This window comes from Panthera tigris, chromosome C2, assembly GCF_018350195.1.
Source record: "Panthera tigris isolate Pti1 chromosome C2, P.tigris_Pti1_mat1.1, whole genome shotgun sequence".
Classification (NCBI taxonomy): Eukaryota; Metazoa; Chordata; class Mammalia; order Carnivora; family Felidae; genus Panthera; species Panthera tigris.
The window spans coordinates 110,808,469-110,829,115 of NC_056668.1; the positions used below are offsets into that span (position 1 = coordinate 110,808,469).

Below are 20,647 nucleotides of genomic sequence, written 5' to 3' on the forward strand. Positions count from 1 at the left end.
TCTATGTTAACTTTTTTTTTTGTTCTGTTAATTAAACAGCAGTGGTATAATGAAAAGAAAATAGAGTTTAGAATCAGAAATTGTGGGTTCTACTTAGTTCCTACATTTACCAGCTATGGAATCATGAATACCAAGAAAGATAATGTATAGATTAGCTGAAAACACACAATACAAATCTGGTTAAAATAAATAGTTCTGTTATTTGACCTCTAAGTTTTTTTATGAATGTGACAAACCTATTTCAAAATGGTCAGAATAATAACAGGTTTTATAACTATTATTAAATTCAGCAATGTTCTGCAAGTTAAGGCATTGAGCTTCTAAAGACATTAATCCCAATGTCTGAACTTATTCAAGGTGGGACAGTCATTTGCATGTTCGTTAAAGAAAGATCTGTTTGAAGTAGTATGTTTTGTGCTCGCCATATTTAAGGCAGTCATTTTTGGAAAACAACTTTCAAAAGCAGGAACAGAGAGCTTATTACAATAGGGAACAGGGACTATTTTAATATTTTGGGAAGTCAATTTAAAACGTAATGACAAATATGAAGGAGCTTATACATATAATATCATATAACATACAACACTGTATATAAATATATATTAATACTTAAGGAGCTTCCATATATATGTACCTATTGTTCAACAATAAGCATCACAGACTTTATTTTTTACGAAGCTTGAGCTATATGAAACTTTAAAAAAGGAGGGGTGCCTTGGTGGCTCAGTCGGTTAAGCGGCTGACTTCGGCTCAGGTCATGATCTCGCAGTCCGTGAGTTCGAGCCCCGCATCGGGCTCTGTGCTGACAGCTCAGAGCCTGGAGCCTGTTTCAGATTCTGTGTCTCCCTCTCTGACCCTCCCCTGTTCATACTCTGTCTCTTCCTGTCTCAAAAATAAATAAAAAACGTTAAAAAAATTTTAAAAAGGAATACTGGATAAACAATGATTTTATCAAAGTACCACAGCATTAATGGTCATGAGTATATAATCTAATGCCAAAAAATTATCCGTATTTTTACCTCAAAAAGGATTATAATCTTCACATTTTAAAATTCTGGTGATTATGGACAATGATCTCAGTAGATTGTATAATTAAATTCCCAAGAAAGAAATCTGATGATGTGATACCTACTTTCAATGTTATCTAATAATTGTACAAAGTTGGCCCATCTGAACTTCATTTTCCTCCTTCTAAAAAAAATGAAAAAAAAAAAAAAAGACACCTACGTCAGCTACCTCAGAGGATTTCTGTTAAGATCAAATGGGAGATGTCTTTGAAATCTAAAGGGCAGAATCCCTCGTTATACCATTAGGGCAGAGAACACAAGCATATTTCTACAGATAATACAGCTCAGAATTTATCACTTTACCCCATGTAATTAAAAAAAAAATCAAACTGACCAAGTAAAAAAATCCTTCCATTTTCAGGTTTTCATTTATTCATTCCTATGAGAAACACGTAAACCAACAGGACAGGAAAATACAACTCTGAAACAAGGTCATCAATATGTCAAAATGCTCAAGTCAACAGTTACTTTTACCACTGTTGCTAAATAAATGAAACCAGAGAAATGCTAGATTTAATTTGGAGGAAGCAATTAGTAGACAAACAGCAAAAGTGAGTGGTTAAGCTTAGGGAGTTAACTTATTTTAAACAATTTACAACTTCTTCATCTCCCAAACAAAACTCAAACTAGTCACAGAGAGTAACTGACAGACTAGATGTTTTAAATGGGGATATGACTACATTGTAAGGAGCCATTCTACAGCCTTAGTACAGATTTAAAAACAAAACAAAACAAAACAAAACTCCTTAGACCTGTGTGCACAAAACTCTCAATATTTCTTAGTAATTTTCTAGAGAAGTTAAAAAGTCATACAAGCAGCAGCCAAACACCCTCCACAAAAATACAAAATTAAAAGAATCCTACCAATAAGCTTCTCTTATTAAAAAAGTATCTGCTTTTCTAATCTTATTTTGAATCGAAGGTCTTCTATATGCAATGGATCATGCCAAATCCATTAAACACCTATAAAAATCTCAATCAAGGCATCACTTCCACTAATACTTGACCTTCATTTAGCTCTAAATGCTCTTTTTTTATATGTAGTCAATAGGTACCATATTGTCTTATGCCTGTATGAAAAAAGTCACTGGACTCTTCTGGGTCAATAAGTAGTAGAAGCTTTCAGCATCCAGTGGCCTGAATTAGACACTCACGTCATGATTCTGTCAGTAGAATAAAACTTTCAGCACAAGAATAATCTATTTGAAAATACTTTTTGTAATGTTTATTTATTTATTTTAATTTTTTTTTTAACATTTATTTATTTTTGAGACACAGAGAGACAGAGCATGAACAGGGGAGGAGCAGAGAGAGAGGGAGACACAGAATCCGAAGCAGGCTCCAGGCTCTGAGCCATCAGCCCAGAGCCTGACGTGGGGCTTGAACTCACGGACCGCGAGATCGTGACCTGAGCTGAGGTCGGACGCTCAACCGACTGAGCCACCCAGGCGCCCTGTAATGTTTATTTTTGAGAGACAGAGAGAGAGAGAGAGAGAGAGAGAGAGAGAGAGAGAGAGAAAGCACGCACGTGAGCGAGCGAGCATGAATGGGGGGAGGGCAAGGGGCAGAAAGAGAGGGAGACACAGAACCTGAGGCTCCAAGCTGTCAGCAACAGAGCCTGACGCAGGGCTCGAACTCACAGACCGCAAGATCAGCTAAAGTTGGACACCCAAGCGAATGAGCCACCCAGGCGCCCCAAGAATAATCTATTCTAGAACAAACAAATTCCAGCTGAAAAATATCAGAAGCCAAGGGGTGTGCCCATCTTTCCTGGAATATAGACTGTTGATATAGAACTGATGCCATAACCAAATAGCAATCTAATATCTTTGTCAGCCTCTGAAATGTAAGGTCAGTGGATTAGTTTTTTGTTTGATTAATACTAGTAGGTGGTATAAACAACCTTAATCATTATCAGTTTACTTGAACTATTTCATTATGTGCACTGCGTTCTTAGCAACCTAACAAAATGTAGAATGTTAAGTGTTTTGGAGGAGGAAGGTTTTTAATTCTGAGTCACAAATAACTGTACATAAGGTAAATGATGAAAAGCTAAGCCTTAAATAACAGGTGCTGGCATCCTGTTGAGTAAGTATTTTACAGACTATTTGTGTTTAAGATCACCTGGCTGATTTGTGAAAAAGACTCCCCCAGTGAAGGAAGACCTACGGAATCAGTCTATGGGGATGAGGCCCTGCATTTTTAGCGATCATCCCATGTGACTCTAATCCCATTAAAACTTGGAAACCACGGCTCTAGGACTAAGGGCAAGAACAAGATGCCATGTTTTGTAGCTGGAATGCTCAAAATGTAAACATGTTCCCAAGGAGAATGTTAACAAATGTTAAAAATTTATCCTGTGTTATCTTCTCTGTTGGATTACACTAAACTCTGAATAAGGGCATGCATCTTTTTGTGATTAATTAATTAACTGGTTGACTGGCTCATTTATTCATTTAACAAGTTATTGGGTATCATTTGTGAGTATGGCAATATTCTGATGTGGATCTTTTCTTGCTATTGGTAGCCGTTGAAAGGTTTCAAAGGTATTCCTCACAAGTATTTTTTTACTTGAAAGATGTTCAGTAGTTCTTTGGATATTGTTGAATAAACGAGGGAATGAATGCATTCATGGATCCTTTTTGCACCATAAAAATTACTGTGTTATCATGAAAATAAGTCGAACAATAATTTCTTAATTACCATCTCTTGATAATAAAGTAAGGATATGACTGAAAACCTCAGTCCTGTCTAGTACCTATAAATTTTAACAATTTCTTTTTTTTTAATTTTTGTTTATTTTTGAGAGAGAAAGAGAGCACGTGGAGGATGGGCAGAGAGAGAGGGAGACAGAATCCAAAGCAAGCTCCAGGCTCTGAGCTGTCAGCACAGAGTCCAACGTGGGACCTGAACCCACGAACAGTGAGATCATGACCTGAGCCAAAGTTGGATGCTTAACCAACTGAGCCACTCAGGCGTCCCAACAATTTCTTAAAACAAGCATTGAAAATAAACTGCTGCTTGCAAATTACAAAAAAGTATCCCAAAGTTAAAAATGTAATTTTAAAAGCCTCATTTCAGTGACCAATATTTAAGAGATTTGCTCCTCTTTAGAGAAAACCATGAATACCGAATTTTACAGTATAGAAAGTATACCGCTACAAAGTCTCTTAAAAGGTATCCAACAAAGATAGATAATATGGATATTGATATAAAGTTGATGTGTGTTTTACATCTATATATTTAATAAAACATGTAATATACATTTGTATATTTAAACTAATTTAATGTATTTAAATATGCTTATTTGAATGTTATATTTAAATAAAATTTTCAGTAACTTGTGGCTGGCATTAAAAACAAAAAGACAACTTAAATGTCTTCTAGAATATTCTAACTGGAGGTGATCTTACAGATTATCTGGTACAATCCCCTAATTTTATATGTGTGGAATATGAAGTTCAGAAAAGATCAGAAACTTGACCCAAGCTTACTCATCTAATTAGCAAAACTGCTAACACTAATTCTTGGATTCCTGTTGTTCGACTTAACATTTTTTGTAGTATCACAGTGAGTGCTGTAAATATGTGTCAGTTCTCCCAAACAGAAGAACCAGAAGGCTGATAATCTATGGTATTTTTAATTTCCTTATGGTCTAACAATTTGGAGCAGAAAGAGAGAAAGAAGTGGCAAGAACAGTTGGCCAATATTTAAACTGATTTAAACTTTTTTCACCTTAAAAGGAACTCAAAATTCAAACACGCACTTCAGAGTTCCAAGAGGCAAAAACAAGAGCATATAGATTTAAACCGAAATAACTACACATGTGGCAAACTGGTAAATAAGTGTGTGCACTTACTGCCATGTCTTTTGGATTGCGATATGTTGTGCAGTTAGCGTGAGAGGAAATAACCCCAAGACAGGAGTGTCTAAAATCACAGCACCAAGCAGAACGACATGCCCCTTAGCTTCACAGTGCAATATGCTAACAGACTGTAACTGTGACAGGGCAGCAGCTCCTGTTAACCAGAATAAGACAGGACGCTGCCCTACCACTATCAAGCACTGAGATAAGAGGAATTTGGGTTAAAAGGAAATGACAGTCATGTCACAGCAGCCAACTGCTGTCACTGTAGCAGAAGACAGACAAAATACACAAAGTAGCTCCTCACAAGAAAACTCCAGAACTAATAATAAAAGTACTTATTTTATTGTTTAAAAGTGTTTATTTATTTTTGAGACAGAGCGAGCAAGCACAAGTGGGGGAGGGGCAGAGAGAGAGGGAGACACAGAATCCGAAGCAGGCTCCAGGCTCTGAGCTGTCAGCACAGAGCCCGACGATGGGGCTTGAACCCATGAACTGTGAGATCATGACCTGACCTGAAGTCAGATGCTTAACTGACTGAGCCACCCAGGTGCCCCAAAAGTACTTATTTTAAATTAAATACTAATCAAAATATAACCAATTACAGACTACCTAAAACTATGGTCGGATTAGTTTATAAGAGTTCGGACCACACAGCTCAGCCTTTAAGGAGATTTAAAGAGAGATTTTTAAGCTTCTTAAATATCATCTCCTATCAATAACTAATTCATTAAAGGTCATCCCAGACTGCCTATTTGGTTCCCATCAATCAACAATTATGCATTATGAACCGAGGGTTTGCTTGAGAAAGATCAGGGGAGGGGGAAGGTGACTCACACGTTAAGCATCGAGTGATTTTTTAAATATTTAAAATTCCTAAATTGCCTCCTAAGTTACCTGAAAACAGCATTAGTTAAATAATGAGCAAGTGCAACTGCACAACGACCGAGCACCCACAAGTCAAAGTGTGTCTCTAGCACACAGCCGTCCTTGGTCCACAGAGGGCACGCAACTAGGTCTCCACGTCCTTTCGGAGTTGTCCTTACGGGACCGGCTTCATCAGTAGCTTTTCCCAAAATTTTCGTGAAAGGTAAACGTGCAAACAAACAATACACTCTAAAGAACATACGGGCGCCAAAATGTCTTGCTTCCTCTCTGTACTATCACTTGTATGGAATGAGAGATTTAAACAGCGTTTAAAAATGGAGCTCTGAGCTCACACCCAACTGGAGCATCCTTTCCATGACCTTGAGGAAGTTTTGCCACAGCTTTCCCCTAAATCTCTTGCCCTATAAGATGGAGTTAACAGCATCTTCCTCAGCAGATTGTTTTGAAGGTTAACGATGCAATGCATGTGATGGGTTGATGCTGTGTTTGGTAGACTAAATCCCCAGTAAATACCAACTACTGTTACCACCATCAAAAAAGGTGGTGGCGGTTCCCACTACCTTGAAATTTGAGATCTTTTGCAATGAATGCAGTAAAGCCCTACCAACGAGAAACTGGTGCTTATTAAATAAATTCCTGCTAAACTGATTTAGGGTCAATTAGGGTCACACAACAGCCTTATTTTGCCTCTTTCTTAGTAACTAGTAACTTCTTCTAGTAACCAAAACTTCTCGGCCCCAACTACCTACTGCCTCATCCTAACCAGAGGAAAAGGAAAAAGTCACTTTGTTCCTTAGTTGAACATGAATGCCAGGTTTTAGAGTTTCAATGTACAATAATGTTGCCATTTTGTTTTCTTCATCTGAAGTTTACCAAATCCATTAATTTATAGCCATGCTCCAATTCTGAAACAACCACTTCAATGTAAGATTTACTTCTTTAATTTCTTTTTCATGCAGCAACAGCAAAGCATATAGATCTGATCATCCTCGACTCTGAGACTTGGAGCATCATACGCTTTCCAATTTAAACCATTTTTATAAGAGCACATTTCACAAACAAAGCTGCCTTGCTATTATTCCAACCAAAATACTGTGAGGCCTATGAGGAAATTCCCAATAATAAATTCTAAAATGCTTTATAGATAGTAGCTGAGCAAATCGTTATGAGAACAAAGTGTCAGGGGATGAACAGAATTGGTTGTTCTTTTTTTTCTTTAAAGATTTTTTTTAACATTTATTTATTTTTGAGACACAGAGAGAGACCAAGCACGAGCAGGAGAGAGGCAGAAAGAGGGAGACACAGAATCTAAAGCAGGCTCCAGGCTCTGAGCCATCAGCACAGAGCCTGACGTGGGGCTCCAACCTAGGAACCATGAGATCATGACTTGAGCCAAAGTCTGATGCTTAATGGACTGAGCCAGCCAGGCGCCCCTTGGTGGTTCTAACTAGCAACAACAACAACCAACATTTAGCAGGCATTTGCCGTGTGTCAGACACTCCTGGAGGTAAGGGCCATTATTATCTCCATGTTAAGGATGAGGAAACTGAGGTCCAATGAAGTAACGAGTGGTCTAACCCCAGAGTCCAAGTTCCTATCCGCTATTATACATACAGATGCTGTGGCTCTCGTAATCATTTCACTGGTCAAATATGGCATACCTAAATTCTCGCAAAATGCTCCAAACACCAAACCAAGATCTCTGCTTCAAATATTGTTTAACCTTTATGGCCGTGGAAGAAGTAAACAAGCAGCACACTCTGAAAATCAGAACGGAGTACATAAAGGAACCAGTGAAGCATTCCTACCTCAAGTCTGTCTGTCCGCATTAATTTCTGTGCAGCAGCCGCAGCAGCTGCAGGCACGGGGACCCCAGGATTCCCTGTGACCAACATTGGTGCGGTCGGCAAGATCTCTGCTGGAACCAGGCTTGGGGAAACAGGTCCCAGGTAGGGATTAAAGGCTGCTGATGCATTGGTGGCTAAGCTTGGTGCAACTGAAAACATTGGCTGAAAAATAAAATAAAAAGCAAAATTTAATATACAGGTCTTGGCTCAAATTTGATATTCTACATTATATAATCTATCCCTCATCCATCCATCCGTCCGTCCGTCCATCCATCCATCCATCCATCCATAATCCATCCTTCCTTTCCGCCCTCCCTCTTTTCATTTAATTCTATGTTTATTTACTCTCATTCAGGATAAGAATGTTTCTTGAATAAGCATTCCTCAAATCAATGCTTTTCTAGAATACAATAGGTAATTTACCCATTAAATTTTCTGCTGGGATTTTGAAACTTGGTGTCCATAATGCTTGTAATTTCTTTTTGAATAATAGATCAATTATTCAATACAGAAACTTCCTGGGGTCACCTAATCTCCATTTTTATCCTGATAAAATCCTAGAAACTTGTCTAAGAAATACATTTCATAATTGCTATGTCAGATGAACTTGAGAGATCTGTTTACAACTGTTAATGGGTTGCAAGTGTCCTATTATCTGGAATAAATAAAGCAGAACTCCCAGAGGATAACAGAGTTTCACAGTCAATATAAACTGGAAATAAATCTCATGGGACGTGTGAAAGATGATGATGACACCATTTCTCTTGAACACACGAGGTAAACTATTTGGCATATTCACTTGTTGCAGGTTCTTCCAAAGAAACTGTAAATATTCCAACAGTTTATCATACTCCTGTGAAACATTTAACGAAGAATTTACCTTACTAGGGAGAAGCCATTCTGAATGTCTGAAAGTCTGAAACAGAAAACTTCTAAAGAAATGCTACACGGTTTAAAAAAAATACACATGGTATTTTGTGACAAGATAGAATTTCTGCCAGAAATGCTTTAATGGATATAGGAGGATGTGATATGAAGATCTGCATATCAGAAAATATATCTGTTCTTAAGTAGAATTAAATAATTTACTTGAAATCTACTTTAGTGATTTGCTTTTCCAGTTTTTAAAGCATAATCTAGCTCAACAATTTTCTGCCCGTGGGTGGTATCTTTTAGCTTCCTAATTCAATAGATTTTCAATTCTTGAAGTTTGATACTTTGTGTAATAATAACGTTTGTCTCCAAAATACAAAAACTCACGGACAAAATGGATCCTGTTTTTTAAGGGACTTTTTTTTAACAATTAATTTTCTTTACCCTGTGGTATAAGGAACAGAATCGTGGACAAATTATTTAGAATGAAGGGGACATTAGAATGTAGCTAATTCTTCCCTCCTATAGAAATAAGAAGTTAGATGAACGCTGAGTTTACATAGTATTCAAGAGAGTTTTGGAATAAAGTCTTATATAATTAAGATGTAAGGATAATTCCCATAGCTCAAAAGAAATGTTTAAAATACACACACACACACACACACACACACACACACACACACACACCCTTATTTAGGCTGGCCCTGACTTGCCCCATATTTAGAAGGGTAAAATGGAACTCAAGAATTCTCTTTTTCTTAGGGCAGTGGTTCTCAATTGCGTAGGTGATTTTGCCTTGTAGGGCACATTTGGCAATGTCTGGAGACATTTTTGATTGTCACAGCTTGGGGGCGCTGTTGCGTCTCATGCGTGGAAGCGAGGGATGCTGCTAAGTGGCCTGCAACACACAGGACAGTCCTCACAACACAGAAGGATCCAGCCCCAATGTCAGTAGTGTTTAGGTTGAAAATCCCTGTCCTACGGGATGCACTTTTTTCTCGACTTCACAAATTGTTTTAGGACAGAATTTTTGCAGCTACTGTACACGTTCTTATTAAGACCATGGAAAACAGAATATTTCATACATAATTTGATTCACTAGGAAGAAGAAACAATATACCATACATTCCACTCATATTTTCAAGTTGTAATTATGCTTCCAAACGTGTTGGTTTGAATGCCATGGTTAGCTGCCCTGCCAGGTCGCTGCCTCCTGCCTAATGAAGTGGCCTAAAGTAATACCTCTGATCCTCAGCCCTGTCCCTGCCCAAAGCACTGACAACAGGAAACCACCTGAGCATTCCAGATATAAACAATCAATAATCTGTCAGAAACTGGGGCCCAGAGCAATCTCTCTCCATCAACAGTTACTTGAATAGCAGCTGATTTTATACTGCTCCACTGTCTACTGGCTGCTAAGGCAGTGCCAGGACAAGGGTTGACCTGTACAGTGAGTATGTGTTGAACTTGGACTTCTACTCAGAAATACCCAGGTTAAACATATGCTGTTACATATACACTGAATGTAATTTCAATGAGACCAACACTCTAATTTCTTATTAGGTATTTAAGAATTATAAGCAACCAAGCACAGAAGACCAGAAGACCTGTTTAAAATACGGACAACAGTCTGTATCATTCCTCTTTGTATTCTATTGCTATGAATTAACGTGTATTTTTCAGGTAGAACCTTCTTAATGAATGCATACTTTGGAAAGTTACTGAGATGTTTATGTCCCTGTACACAATCTACCAGAATTATTTAGAAGCAGAGGTCAAATTTACAAAGCTATTTGGAGGCAAGAAAAATCATTTATTTTTAAGAAAAGCATTCTTACTTGAAGAGAATAAGACCAGGGACGAATAAAATTCAGCTCTGTTAAATCTCACTGAATAAATTTATAATCCACAATGCATATAATGCAACAGTTACATATTACAGATGAACGAATACTTCTAACTAAAAATATTGATCTTATTAACTGGCAACAATTTTCCTGCTGGATTGTTTCTATTGAGTTGTCATGTGAATGGATTTTCTGACTGAATTCAGCAGAGCAAATTCAAATCTGAAGAATTTTAGGGCACTGTCCCCATGCGAAATCTAGCAGCTTTACAAATCTGAAACCGGGGCGCCTGGGTGGCTCAGTTGGTTAAGCAACCGACTTCGGCTCAGGTCATGATCTCACAGCTCGTGGGTTCGAGCCCTGTGTTGGGCTCTGTGTTGACAGCTCAGAGCCTGGAGCCTGCTTTGGATTCTGTGTCTCCCTCTCTTTCTGCCCCTCCCCTGCTCATGCTCTGTCTCTGTATCAAAAACAAATATTCAAAAAATTCTTTTTAAAATTCTGAAACATCAACTATTCAGCAAGCCCTCTCTCTAACTGTTCTCTCTCCAGATAAGTAGAGCTATTTGCTAAACAGGTAGCCGATCGATGATAATAATAGCTCTATACTGTGAAACTTGATTCCAAAGGCTGCTCCCAAAAAGTGCAACATTCCTTCCGTTATTTTGAGGTTTTACACATTTGTTACATTCCTTTTTCAAAGAGCACCTTGCTGGAGGTAGGTCACTGCTTGGCCTTATCAGTGCCCTAATCAGATTAGTCAAGCTGGGGAACTGCTTCACTGCCAATTCTCCATTCCCAAAGCCATCCTGCAGACAGTTCAGCAGAGTCGCAGGGATGGATATTAATGCTATGGTATTATCAAGTGCACCCTATTTTCTCTTAAATCTCCACAGGATAACATATAACTATGTAATTGGTGTATCTGATACTGACTACATTCTTGTAATAATGATTTACGGGTATCTTTGTTCCTGGAAGGCATAAGGAAGGTTGACTTATGATTGCCTTTTGCCAGTGAACACCCTCAGCAGAGAAAAAACAAACTGCAATCTTATAACGTCGGTGCATTTATGGGCTAATCACTTGTTTGTTTTAAATGAGACATTTTGATTCCATTAAAGTAATCAGGCTTTATTATAAATTAAAATGTTATTCAATTTCACATTATGACCCTAGTTAAATGTGAGCAAACATGATTATTACTAGACTTCCCTCTATTTATTGTGTGCCAGGCATTGTGCTAAGTGCTTTACCTATGTTATTATATTTAATTCTCATAGGAGTAAAATATAAACGCCATAGGGCAAAGGAAAAAAAAAAAAACCCTCCATTGTTTCTGTTTGGAGTTGGGGGAGGGGGGCGCGTGGCGCAGATATCTGTAGAGTTCACTGCCAAATCCCCAGAATCTAGCTAGCTGCCTAGAACATAGTAAGTACTCAATAAATATACACTGAATGAATGAGTGAAAGAATGAATATGTGGATGAATTAAATTATAGTCTTGTCGGGGGGGGGGGTGGTTTCATTACTCCCTCCCATTCTGCAGACAAGGAAAAGCGCTCACACAGATTATGTGTCCATAATCATAAATGAGTGTATGTAAGACTTAGGATTTGGACACAGGTGTGTCTGATTTCAGGTGATTCTGAAACCTGAGGTTCTCAGTGCTGGCTGGCCATTAGAATCCTCTGGAGAGCTTCAACCCCCGAATGCCCTGGCACTCCCCACTCATCACATTCTCTGCAGTACTTTTCAAATCTCTTGGGTAATTTCAATTCCATACATTATGTGGTCTTCTACCATTTAAACACAGAAATAGATTCAGATTTCTGATTCTGCCTAAGGTCTCTAGGGAGACACGTTCTCTTACGGCTTCCTTCTTAACATGGTCTTTCCCTCTACATTGAAGGTTGCTCCTGCCCAGTCCACTTGTTTAATTCCTAATCATGCTTCAAGAATCACGACTCTTTCTCTTGAAGCTTCCCCTGATCCACCCACATCTCCAACTCTGACGAGGTTTCTCCTACCCTCTGTTACCACAGAACTCCTCGGCACTCGAATTTGGCAATGATCACCACATGTGTTTACTTAACCATCTCTTCTACCCTGCAGGCACTCAGACTGCTGCCTTATGCAATGTGCTGCCTTCATTCTGCATCCAGCCTGTGACTGCAATCTACGCAGGTCCCCTACACACATTTGACTACACACAATGACTGTATTAATGGGTTTACTAACTGGTTTCTCCAGCACACAAACTAATCAGCAAATGCATTAAATGTTTTCTAGTATAGATGTTTGAACATTAAAAAAAAAAAAAAGAGATTTCATGTTACTTCCTCCCCACCTGAAAATTTAATCATTAATTTATCTCGTATGCTTGTTTGAAAAGTATGATTTATTTTTTTATGCTGAGCTAAGTTTTTTTCAGTAATATATTATTACCATGCTGTAATGTTGCAAATAGCATAGGGGCCCTAACTTATTTTAATACATGATGTGAATCACTGTTTATTTTGCATATAACGTTTGTGACTTTTAACAAAAAGTTAATGGAGTGCATATAATAAATAATATCTAATCAGTGTCTGTTGCAATTTACAGAAGACAAATTTTGTCAGATTTTTCTCAATTTTACTTGTGCGTGCATGTGTGTGTGTGTGTGTATGTCTCTTTGTAAAGGTTGATCCTGCAAGCAGTAAAAGAATAAACCTTTATTTTTACTCGACAGCACACAATCAAGGTGTATGAAACCATGTTTCTGGGTATACACAATCCTATAGAGGAGCTACAGAAGTCTCTGTAAACAATTGTTTTGCATATAAATGGCCAAAAGCTAATGGAAATTCTCAACAAATTCACATTGTGATGTCTTTTTTTTTTTTTTTTTATAAGAAGGCAACATATGACTGGAATTAAAATAAGAAATACTATGTAAAGTCCGCTTCTAGACTGACTCGCTGACTGGGCAAATCACAATGACCACCTGGCTTTACTTTTAATTTTACCTTACCCTTCAATCAGTTTTAATGAAGTAATAACACTTAAAGAAGACTGACGTCTGGCCCATCAAGTAAAAAGGTATCACCACATACTGCCTGGTCCCTAAGATTTGGGCCAATGTCAAGAGGCTCCAGGAAGCACAGACTTCTTGACCGAAACAGGCACTGGAAGTGCAGGTGGAGGGAGCACGACTCAGGATGACGGCCGTGGAAAACATTTTACCAGAAACACTTGGTCATGAAGTGGCCTTATCTCAATCACTAGCTGAATACACTGGAAGGTAAAGCACTAAGAGCCAATTTAAGAACTCTAGGTGTTCCTGGACATGTAACAAATGATGACTTCAAAGCTCTCAGCACTCAACTGCCAGCTGCTGTGACAAAGAAACACCGTGACAGCAAAGGTGAGGCGACGGGAACTGCAAGGAAGCTTCCAAGATTTTGGCTAAGTGCAGTAACTCTGAATTTCTTTATCCCTAGGCTACTTCAAATTCATGAAATGCACAGTAATTCAACTTGAGTTATGTACCTCAAGGCGGCTAGGTGTGTGTACCTGAAGGGAAGCTGCCATTGGAAATTATGGATGGCCAACGTTATCCCTGGAGAGCACAGAGAAAGGCAGATGAGGTCACTGCTGGTGGGACTCCAGAGCTCAGATACAGCTCTCCATAACCACTACTTATGCAGAGTTCTTCAAGGGCAATGACAGCTGGAATCAACAGAATTTCTGAAGACACCTTTCTGGGATGGACCAAAGAAATATACCAGATGCTTCCGAGTTGTGAGCCACAAGATAGGGTCTATATTTGGTTAGGTTGTTTGGTTTTCTTGTTGGATTATCTTTACATCAGACAGTGCATGGCAATGCAATCATTTTTTAAAGTAATAGTTAGAAAAAAATACAAATACTTAATTTTTAAAATTTGGGTAATCAAGTACTACAGGTCTTCCATTTATCTTCAAATATCAATATAATAAGGAGAAATGTGATCTTTTGACATTTTTATTAGGGGCTTAGAAATGATAATAGAATTAATGGCAGTTATTTAATCATTTATTATGCAAATTTTAGGGAGGAGACAGAGATAAATTCAATTTGTTATTTTCAACTACTTATTTTCTCATCTTACAAAATGGGAAAAATTGTGTTAGAAGATTGTTAGGAACTTGCAGAAAATATATTTTAAACGTTCACTGTATGTTGAAGAAGGCCAGAGATTTCCAATGAATCAACCACGGACTCAGAGCTGTGGTTGGTGGATGTCTCCCACTAGTGTTTCTACAGCATGGATGCCAGAACCTGAACAGCTTGGGATAAAATCCTTGTCCTGCTACACACGAGCCATGTACCTTATGCAAATTATTTAACCTTTCAGAACCTCTGTATCTTTATTGCTGAAGTTGAGATAATAATATCTACTTTATAGGACGGTTGTGAGGATTTTTGATACAAAAAGTAGTGAGTGCAGTAAATGCCCTTAGAGTGTTGTCTTTGCTCCCAAAATGTTAAGCCCTCTTTCTGGTTCTTGGCTTGGTGCATTTCATAACAACATCATAAAGTCCACAAAAACAGGAAACTCTCCTATAAATCCCTGAATTCCCCAAGTCAGCCCAAGGTCATATTCTGAAGATCTTAAATTGAGAGACCCGGTCTCTGAAAATTTATGAAAAGAGGAAAACCCAATTGAGGGACATAGTAGCTATTGCCTGGTCTCAGTGGTACTCTCACCAAGCCCCTGGCTGCCTCTGCTAACACATATCCGACCATATGCCCCATTCCATGCCACAGTCTCTATAATTGGGCTTGTACTCTGGCTCCTGCTCATGATTCCTTTGGAATCACAGGGGCAGGTAAACTAACACAAACCTCTGCTCTCTTCCTTGTATTTGGGGAAGGAAACTCCTTACTTCATTCTTTCACTCATCAAGAAATTTTTGATCTCTGTTATATGCCAGGCACGATAGGAGATGCTTCTGGATTTGATTAGAGCTTCCCAGCTCCTTCTCTTCGTGGTCCTTCAGGCTATGGTTTGGGGGCCAAACTGGTTAGCCCTAGAAAACTAAGATGCTTCACCTACTTGACTACAAATCCTGAAACTACTCAGACATTCCTACTCCTCCTGCTATTAAGGATGTGCTCACAGTATCATCTTTGATAGAACCACTACCTGGGTTGGATCCACATTTGTGCTCTGTCTTCAAACACTAACATCTGTCCTAGCAGCCATCCTGGCTGCTTCCAACCCTGTTATAATCCCTATTTGTAGACCCAGCATTAAAGTTCCAGTAAGCAGCTGGTTATGACCATCTCATATATTTCCGAATCTCTGTATCATGACCCTCATCAAAACAGGGCTGACTACACAAAGAATCGCAAAGTCTCAGGTGAGGTTTTGAAGGCAAATTTCCTGGATTAAAGCCTTCTCCACAGTCATTAAAGCCCCGAATACTTTAAAATTGAATAATTAAAACGACTTCTATATTTATTACCAAAAAAGTCACCCTGAACAGAGTCTATTTTTAGACTGTGATCTCAGGATGCCTGTAGCAGAAGGGTAATTCCACATTCAAATCTAGTCATATCAGGGAAAACTAACACAAAGCCTGAATGTGCTCACAACTAATATAAATAAATGTTTTGTCGAAGTAGAGAACTTTCCACCAAAACCACCAGAAAATGTGATTTTTCTGATGGTTTCAGAAACTGTGATTTCGTGATTTCATAAACACCACGTTTGTTACTGTATTTCACAGACATGAGCATAAACATTGTTTACGGTTCGTCCCAGGATTACCCACGTGATGACCCTGGAATGGCCTTGAGGGTAGAGCTCAAGGACTAACTCAGGAGATGGGCCAAGGCTTCACAGTGAGCTGCTCACTGCCATGGCCAGCACTGGTTTCCACAGCGTGGGAATTACACTTGTTGACCTCGAGGTGCTCCCGGTCACAGAGAGGATAGAGACTGGTGCTAAGCAGGCTTTAAATGTTTAAGTGGAACAAAGTGTCTCACATCAATGAGAGATCTTCTATCAGCTAAAGTAGTAGCCACCCCAAGGATTTATCAGATCTTTGAAACTGTGCGAAAGAGCCAGTTGCAAAAGAGAGCTCTTATCCTATATTTTATGCTACCAAGAATGATCATAACTAAACTTCTTTAACCAAATCTTCATGCTATCCCAGTACAGATATAATATTAGCAGATATCACAAAAATAAATTTAAGATATCATATTTTTAACTGAGTTCCCAATAATGGAAAAAAAATCAGGTTAAAACAGACACAGAATTATAATATTCTCTCACCTCAACTGCATAGTACTGATAATTGGTATCACTGCCGATGTGATATGGAGATCCCTCCCACCTCGAAATGCAATCCCCCCCTCTTTTTTGGAATGATTGGTGCATTAAGTTCTAAGAGAGAATAATAATTACATTGAGTTCAGGTGTTAAAATGTATTTGGAAAAAAATTAGCACACATGCTTACAATTAGCATATCAGAAAACCATGGGTCTTCACATTTCCATAACCCTCTAATACTGCATATAAGTTAGTGACATAAATTACTGACAGATATATTCTCATCATTTCAGATTTTAACATGCATTTAAATACAGAATTACTAGATCACAATTAATATCAGGACACCTTTTGCAATCTAAAATTACTTAGGATATTAACCTTACATTTTTATGAGTAAATGTGGGTAAAGGTTATTAAAGTCATTTATCATATATATACTCCCCCGAACCTCAAGTAAATAAATATGTGTTCAGAATCAAAAGTTATTCACATATCCTGCTCAGTAAACATTAAATCTCTATGATCACCTACAGTTTAGAATATTTAGCTCTTTGCTTAAAAGCCCTGGGAGTTTCTTTCTCTCCCGATTAGTTCTCTTTTAATGAGACTTGCAAGTGTATGATATTGTTTCACCACTATTAGAATTCTGCTAGCATTTGTAACTACAAAATAATTGCAATCTGAGTTTAAAAGAATCACAAGCTATGCAACAGATACTCTTCAAGGAAAGAAGGAAAGGAAGATTCTTCTCAAAATTGAAGATGATCGATACCAAATTTTAAAATTATTATTGCCGTTATAGTCTGCAAATGCACAGACTATATTGGTGAGTCTGATGACCATTTTAATACCTGCCAATCATAAGATTTAACGTAAAGAGAGTTTTAGGGGGAAAGCATGCTCTAATGTAAATCTCCACATGACTTGGCCACAAGATGAGTAACTTCACAGTGTGAAAACTGGTTCCGGGTTTGCTTGATAATTTTGCTAGAAAATGCTGGAGAACTGACACTGTTACCTATGTTCACTTGATGAAGTGCAGTCATTACTTTATACTGAAATTGAACACTTGGAATTACAAACCTAATGAGTGAGAACTGAAAACATGCTTACCACAGGTTGTAATGGGGCACCAGGCATCATGGCATTGGCTAGTTGCATTTGCTGGGCCAACATGGCCATGTTCTTCTGCTGAATCAAGTTATTGCGCCCATTTATCTCCAATTGCGTTTTTAAGTGTGGGGGTGGATGAAGATATTTGCAGTTCTCCCTGGAGCAACGACCCTAAAAAACAAAAGCGGAAAATACCATCTTAAAAAAAAAGATTACAATGACACATCTTAAAAAATAAAAATTATGCAAACCTACCACTTGGATCTACCATGGGTTTCTAACACACTGCACTGTCCATATCAATTTATAGTACATCTGGAATAAGTAATGAATTCACCCAAATGTATTATCAAAATGAGGTGTTAGGACACTTGAAAAAGTTTTGAAGCTTACAGGAAATTATTTTAATATTAGCCCTGATATTTCTAGATTGGAGTTTAAAAATCTACAAACTGCCAGGGTAATATTAAAATAAAGAATATCAAATAAAGAATATTAGCTCTTTGCAAATCTTCTGGTTAACTTCAACGAACCCAAAAGAATCATGAAGTTTGAACATCTATTTTTACTCGTATTGAGTTCCAAAGAAATGAACTGGGAGGATTCAAGGCACACTGACTCTTCAGTTAAATACCTTTACAAGTATCTCATAACCAAATTAAATTACTACTAAGCTTTACAAGCCCATATATTAAGAAACTTACAGGTGAAAAGAAAAAAATTCCCACATATTCTCACTGTATATACAGATGGCTAAGTACAATGAAACACTGGTGAAAATATAGCCTGTTTAACCTTTCAAAGTCTTGTCTCCACTGCCCAAGAACTAAACAACAGTAAGAAATAGACATATTTACCCTCCAAAAGATTTACAAAGTAAAATGGAGAAACAAAATAAGTTGCTATAAAGTAAGAAATGTGAAAAAAACCCTTCCTTTGGGGATGATTCTTCTCATTGGAAATACGTATTAAATTGGGGCGCCTGGTTGGCTCAGTTGGTTAAGCATCTGACTTTGACTCAGGTCACGGTCTCATGGTTCATGGGTTTAAGCCCCACATCGGGCTCTCCGCTGACAGCTCAGAGCCTGGAACCTCTTCAGATTCTGTGTCTCCCTCCCTTTCTGCCCCTCTGCTGCTCCCACTCTGTCGCTTGTCTCACTCTCAAAAATAAATAGACATTACAAAAAATTTTTAAAAAAGAAAATATATATTAAAGTCTATAATATGCAATACTGTGAGGGATTTGTTTCATATTATTTCAATACTATCCTCATTTCACTCTTTCCGTATTATTTCAATATGTTGTCAAGTCTTTATAGTAACAGGTCTCATCAATTATTACCTTGACAACTTCTCTCACCAATAAATCTAATTGGAACTGTTTGTGAGTGTCAAAGCATTATTTAACTGCAGCCGTCAACCACCTTGCTGAGCCTTCTTTGATTTTTCTAAGAAAAATCCATTTACCATAATTTGATCTTCAACTGTACACTGACTCAGCATGCTTATGTTTGTGATAAAAATCTGTTACAACCCTAATTTGAATGACCTATTTCTGGCTTGTTTTGATTCAGGTTTTTAGGAGTAAGTTTCTGCACAGGGCTAATGTCATAGGATACTGCTTCATGTTTTAACAAGCTTTATGGAATAAAGCATCACTAATAATACTTTTTAAACCAGAAGGCAGTAGAGGACAGTAATTGATACCAAGGAACGTACAGTTCTCAAGACTTGGGGTAGAGGCCAAGGTCTCTTACACATCAGCAGTACGAATTGCACAAAAAACTTTCTTTAAGTCTCAGGCTTTAAATCCATTTCAAAATTGCTACATAAGCTACACCACGGGTTTATTATGAAGACCAGAGAAGATAACGCATACGTCATGCCCTTGGTACTGCATGGCACTCTGTGAGCTAGGTAAAGGTCAGGAGGTGCTATTGCCATCCGCACCCCCACATTTTTAACTGTATATCCAACAAAAGAAAAACAACGTATTGACATGAAGGTCATTTTTATAATATCTCTTCGTTATGCACATTGATATGTTCACAAAGGAACATTTATAGATCTATGACTTATTCTGTATGAAATCATGCTTGATTGAGATCACAAGTATATTATCAGCTTGAAAGCATTTACACAAAAAATAACTTTTATAAAAAAAAAACAAAACAAACAAACAAAAAACTACCCCAAAACACACTGAGTCACAAGACCGACCACAGAGAATGACTGGCCAACATAAATCAGTTCATGGATAACAAACACTTAATTGATTTCAGGGCTCTCCAGGTGAGGTGTTCTAGAGAAAACCCGCTTTTTCAGGACAAAGAACAGCTTGGCTCGAGGGAAAATTCTGGTTCTCAGTATCTCCAAGTCATATTTCTTACTAATATTGGATCTTTACAAGTGAAAATAAGCAGAGTTATCTTCACCCTGAGGATTTAGTTATTGTCAATTCACTCAGATCAGTTTCTATAGCTCCATAAAAAGCACAGAGGGAGCCCTGGGCCTTGAATCAGGCCTTGCCAATACTAACACTAATCTTCATAAACTCTTCATTTTGAGCGCCTCCCTTAACACAAACCACCCAGCCCCTTCTACCTCTAAACACAGCACAGATTGAAATAATGAAGGAGAGAAATCGTATGGGCTTTATATATATTCCATGTCAGTAGAGGTCAAACCTTTTAAAAGAAGCTCAGACCTGTGGTTTGCATTTTGTTATTTACTACATTCAGGAAAAATGTCATTCTATTGCATTTCTTACATATGCTACCTTTCCATGCACAGCTTGATTCGATTGCACTAAAACCTCACTTTCAAAAAGCTATGTTCCT

General features: G+C 37.9%; 1 protein-coding gene across 14 annotated transcripts in view; it reads right to left on the reverse strand.

Moving 5' to 3' along the window:
• Positions 1 to 20,647, reverse strand: part of MBNL1 (muscleblind like splicing regulator 1) — a 205,467-nt gene that overhangs the window by 24,439 nt on the left and 160,381 nt on the right. For all 14 annotated transcript variants that reach the window (XM_015539324.2, XM_042956898.1, XM_042956893.1 and 11 more), the window contains 2 exons: positions 17,808 to 17,978; positions 7,629 to 7,829 (listed from right to left, as the gene is read on the reverse strand). In XM_015539324.2, the coding sequence (XP_015394810.1) occupies positions 7,629 to 7,829; positions 17,808 to 17,978 (372 nt within the window). The remainder of the gene's footprint in view (positions 1 to 7,628; positions 7,830 to 17,807; positions 17,979 to 20,647) is intronic.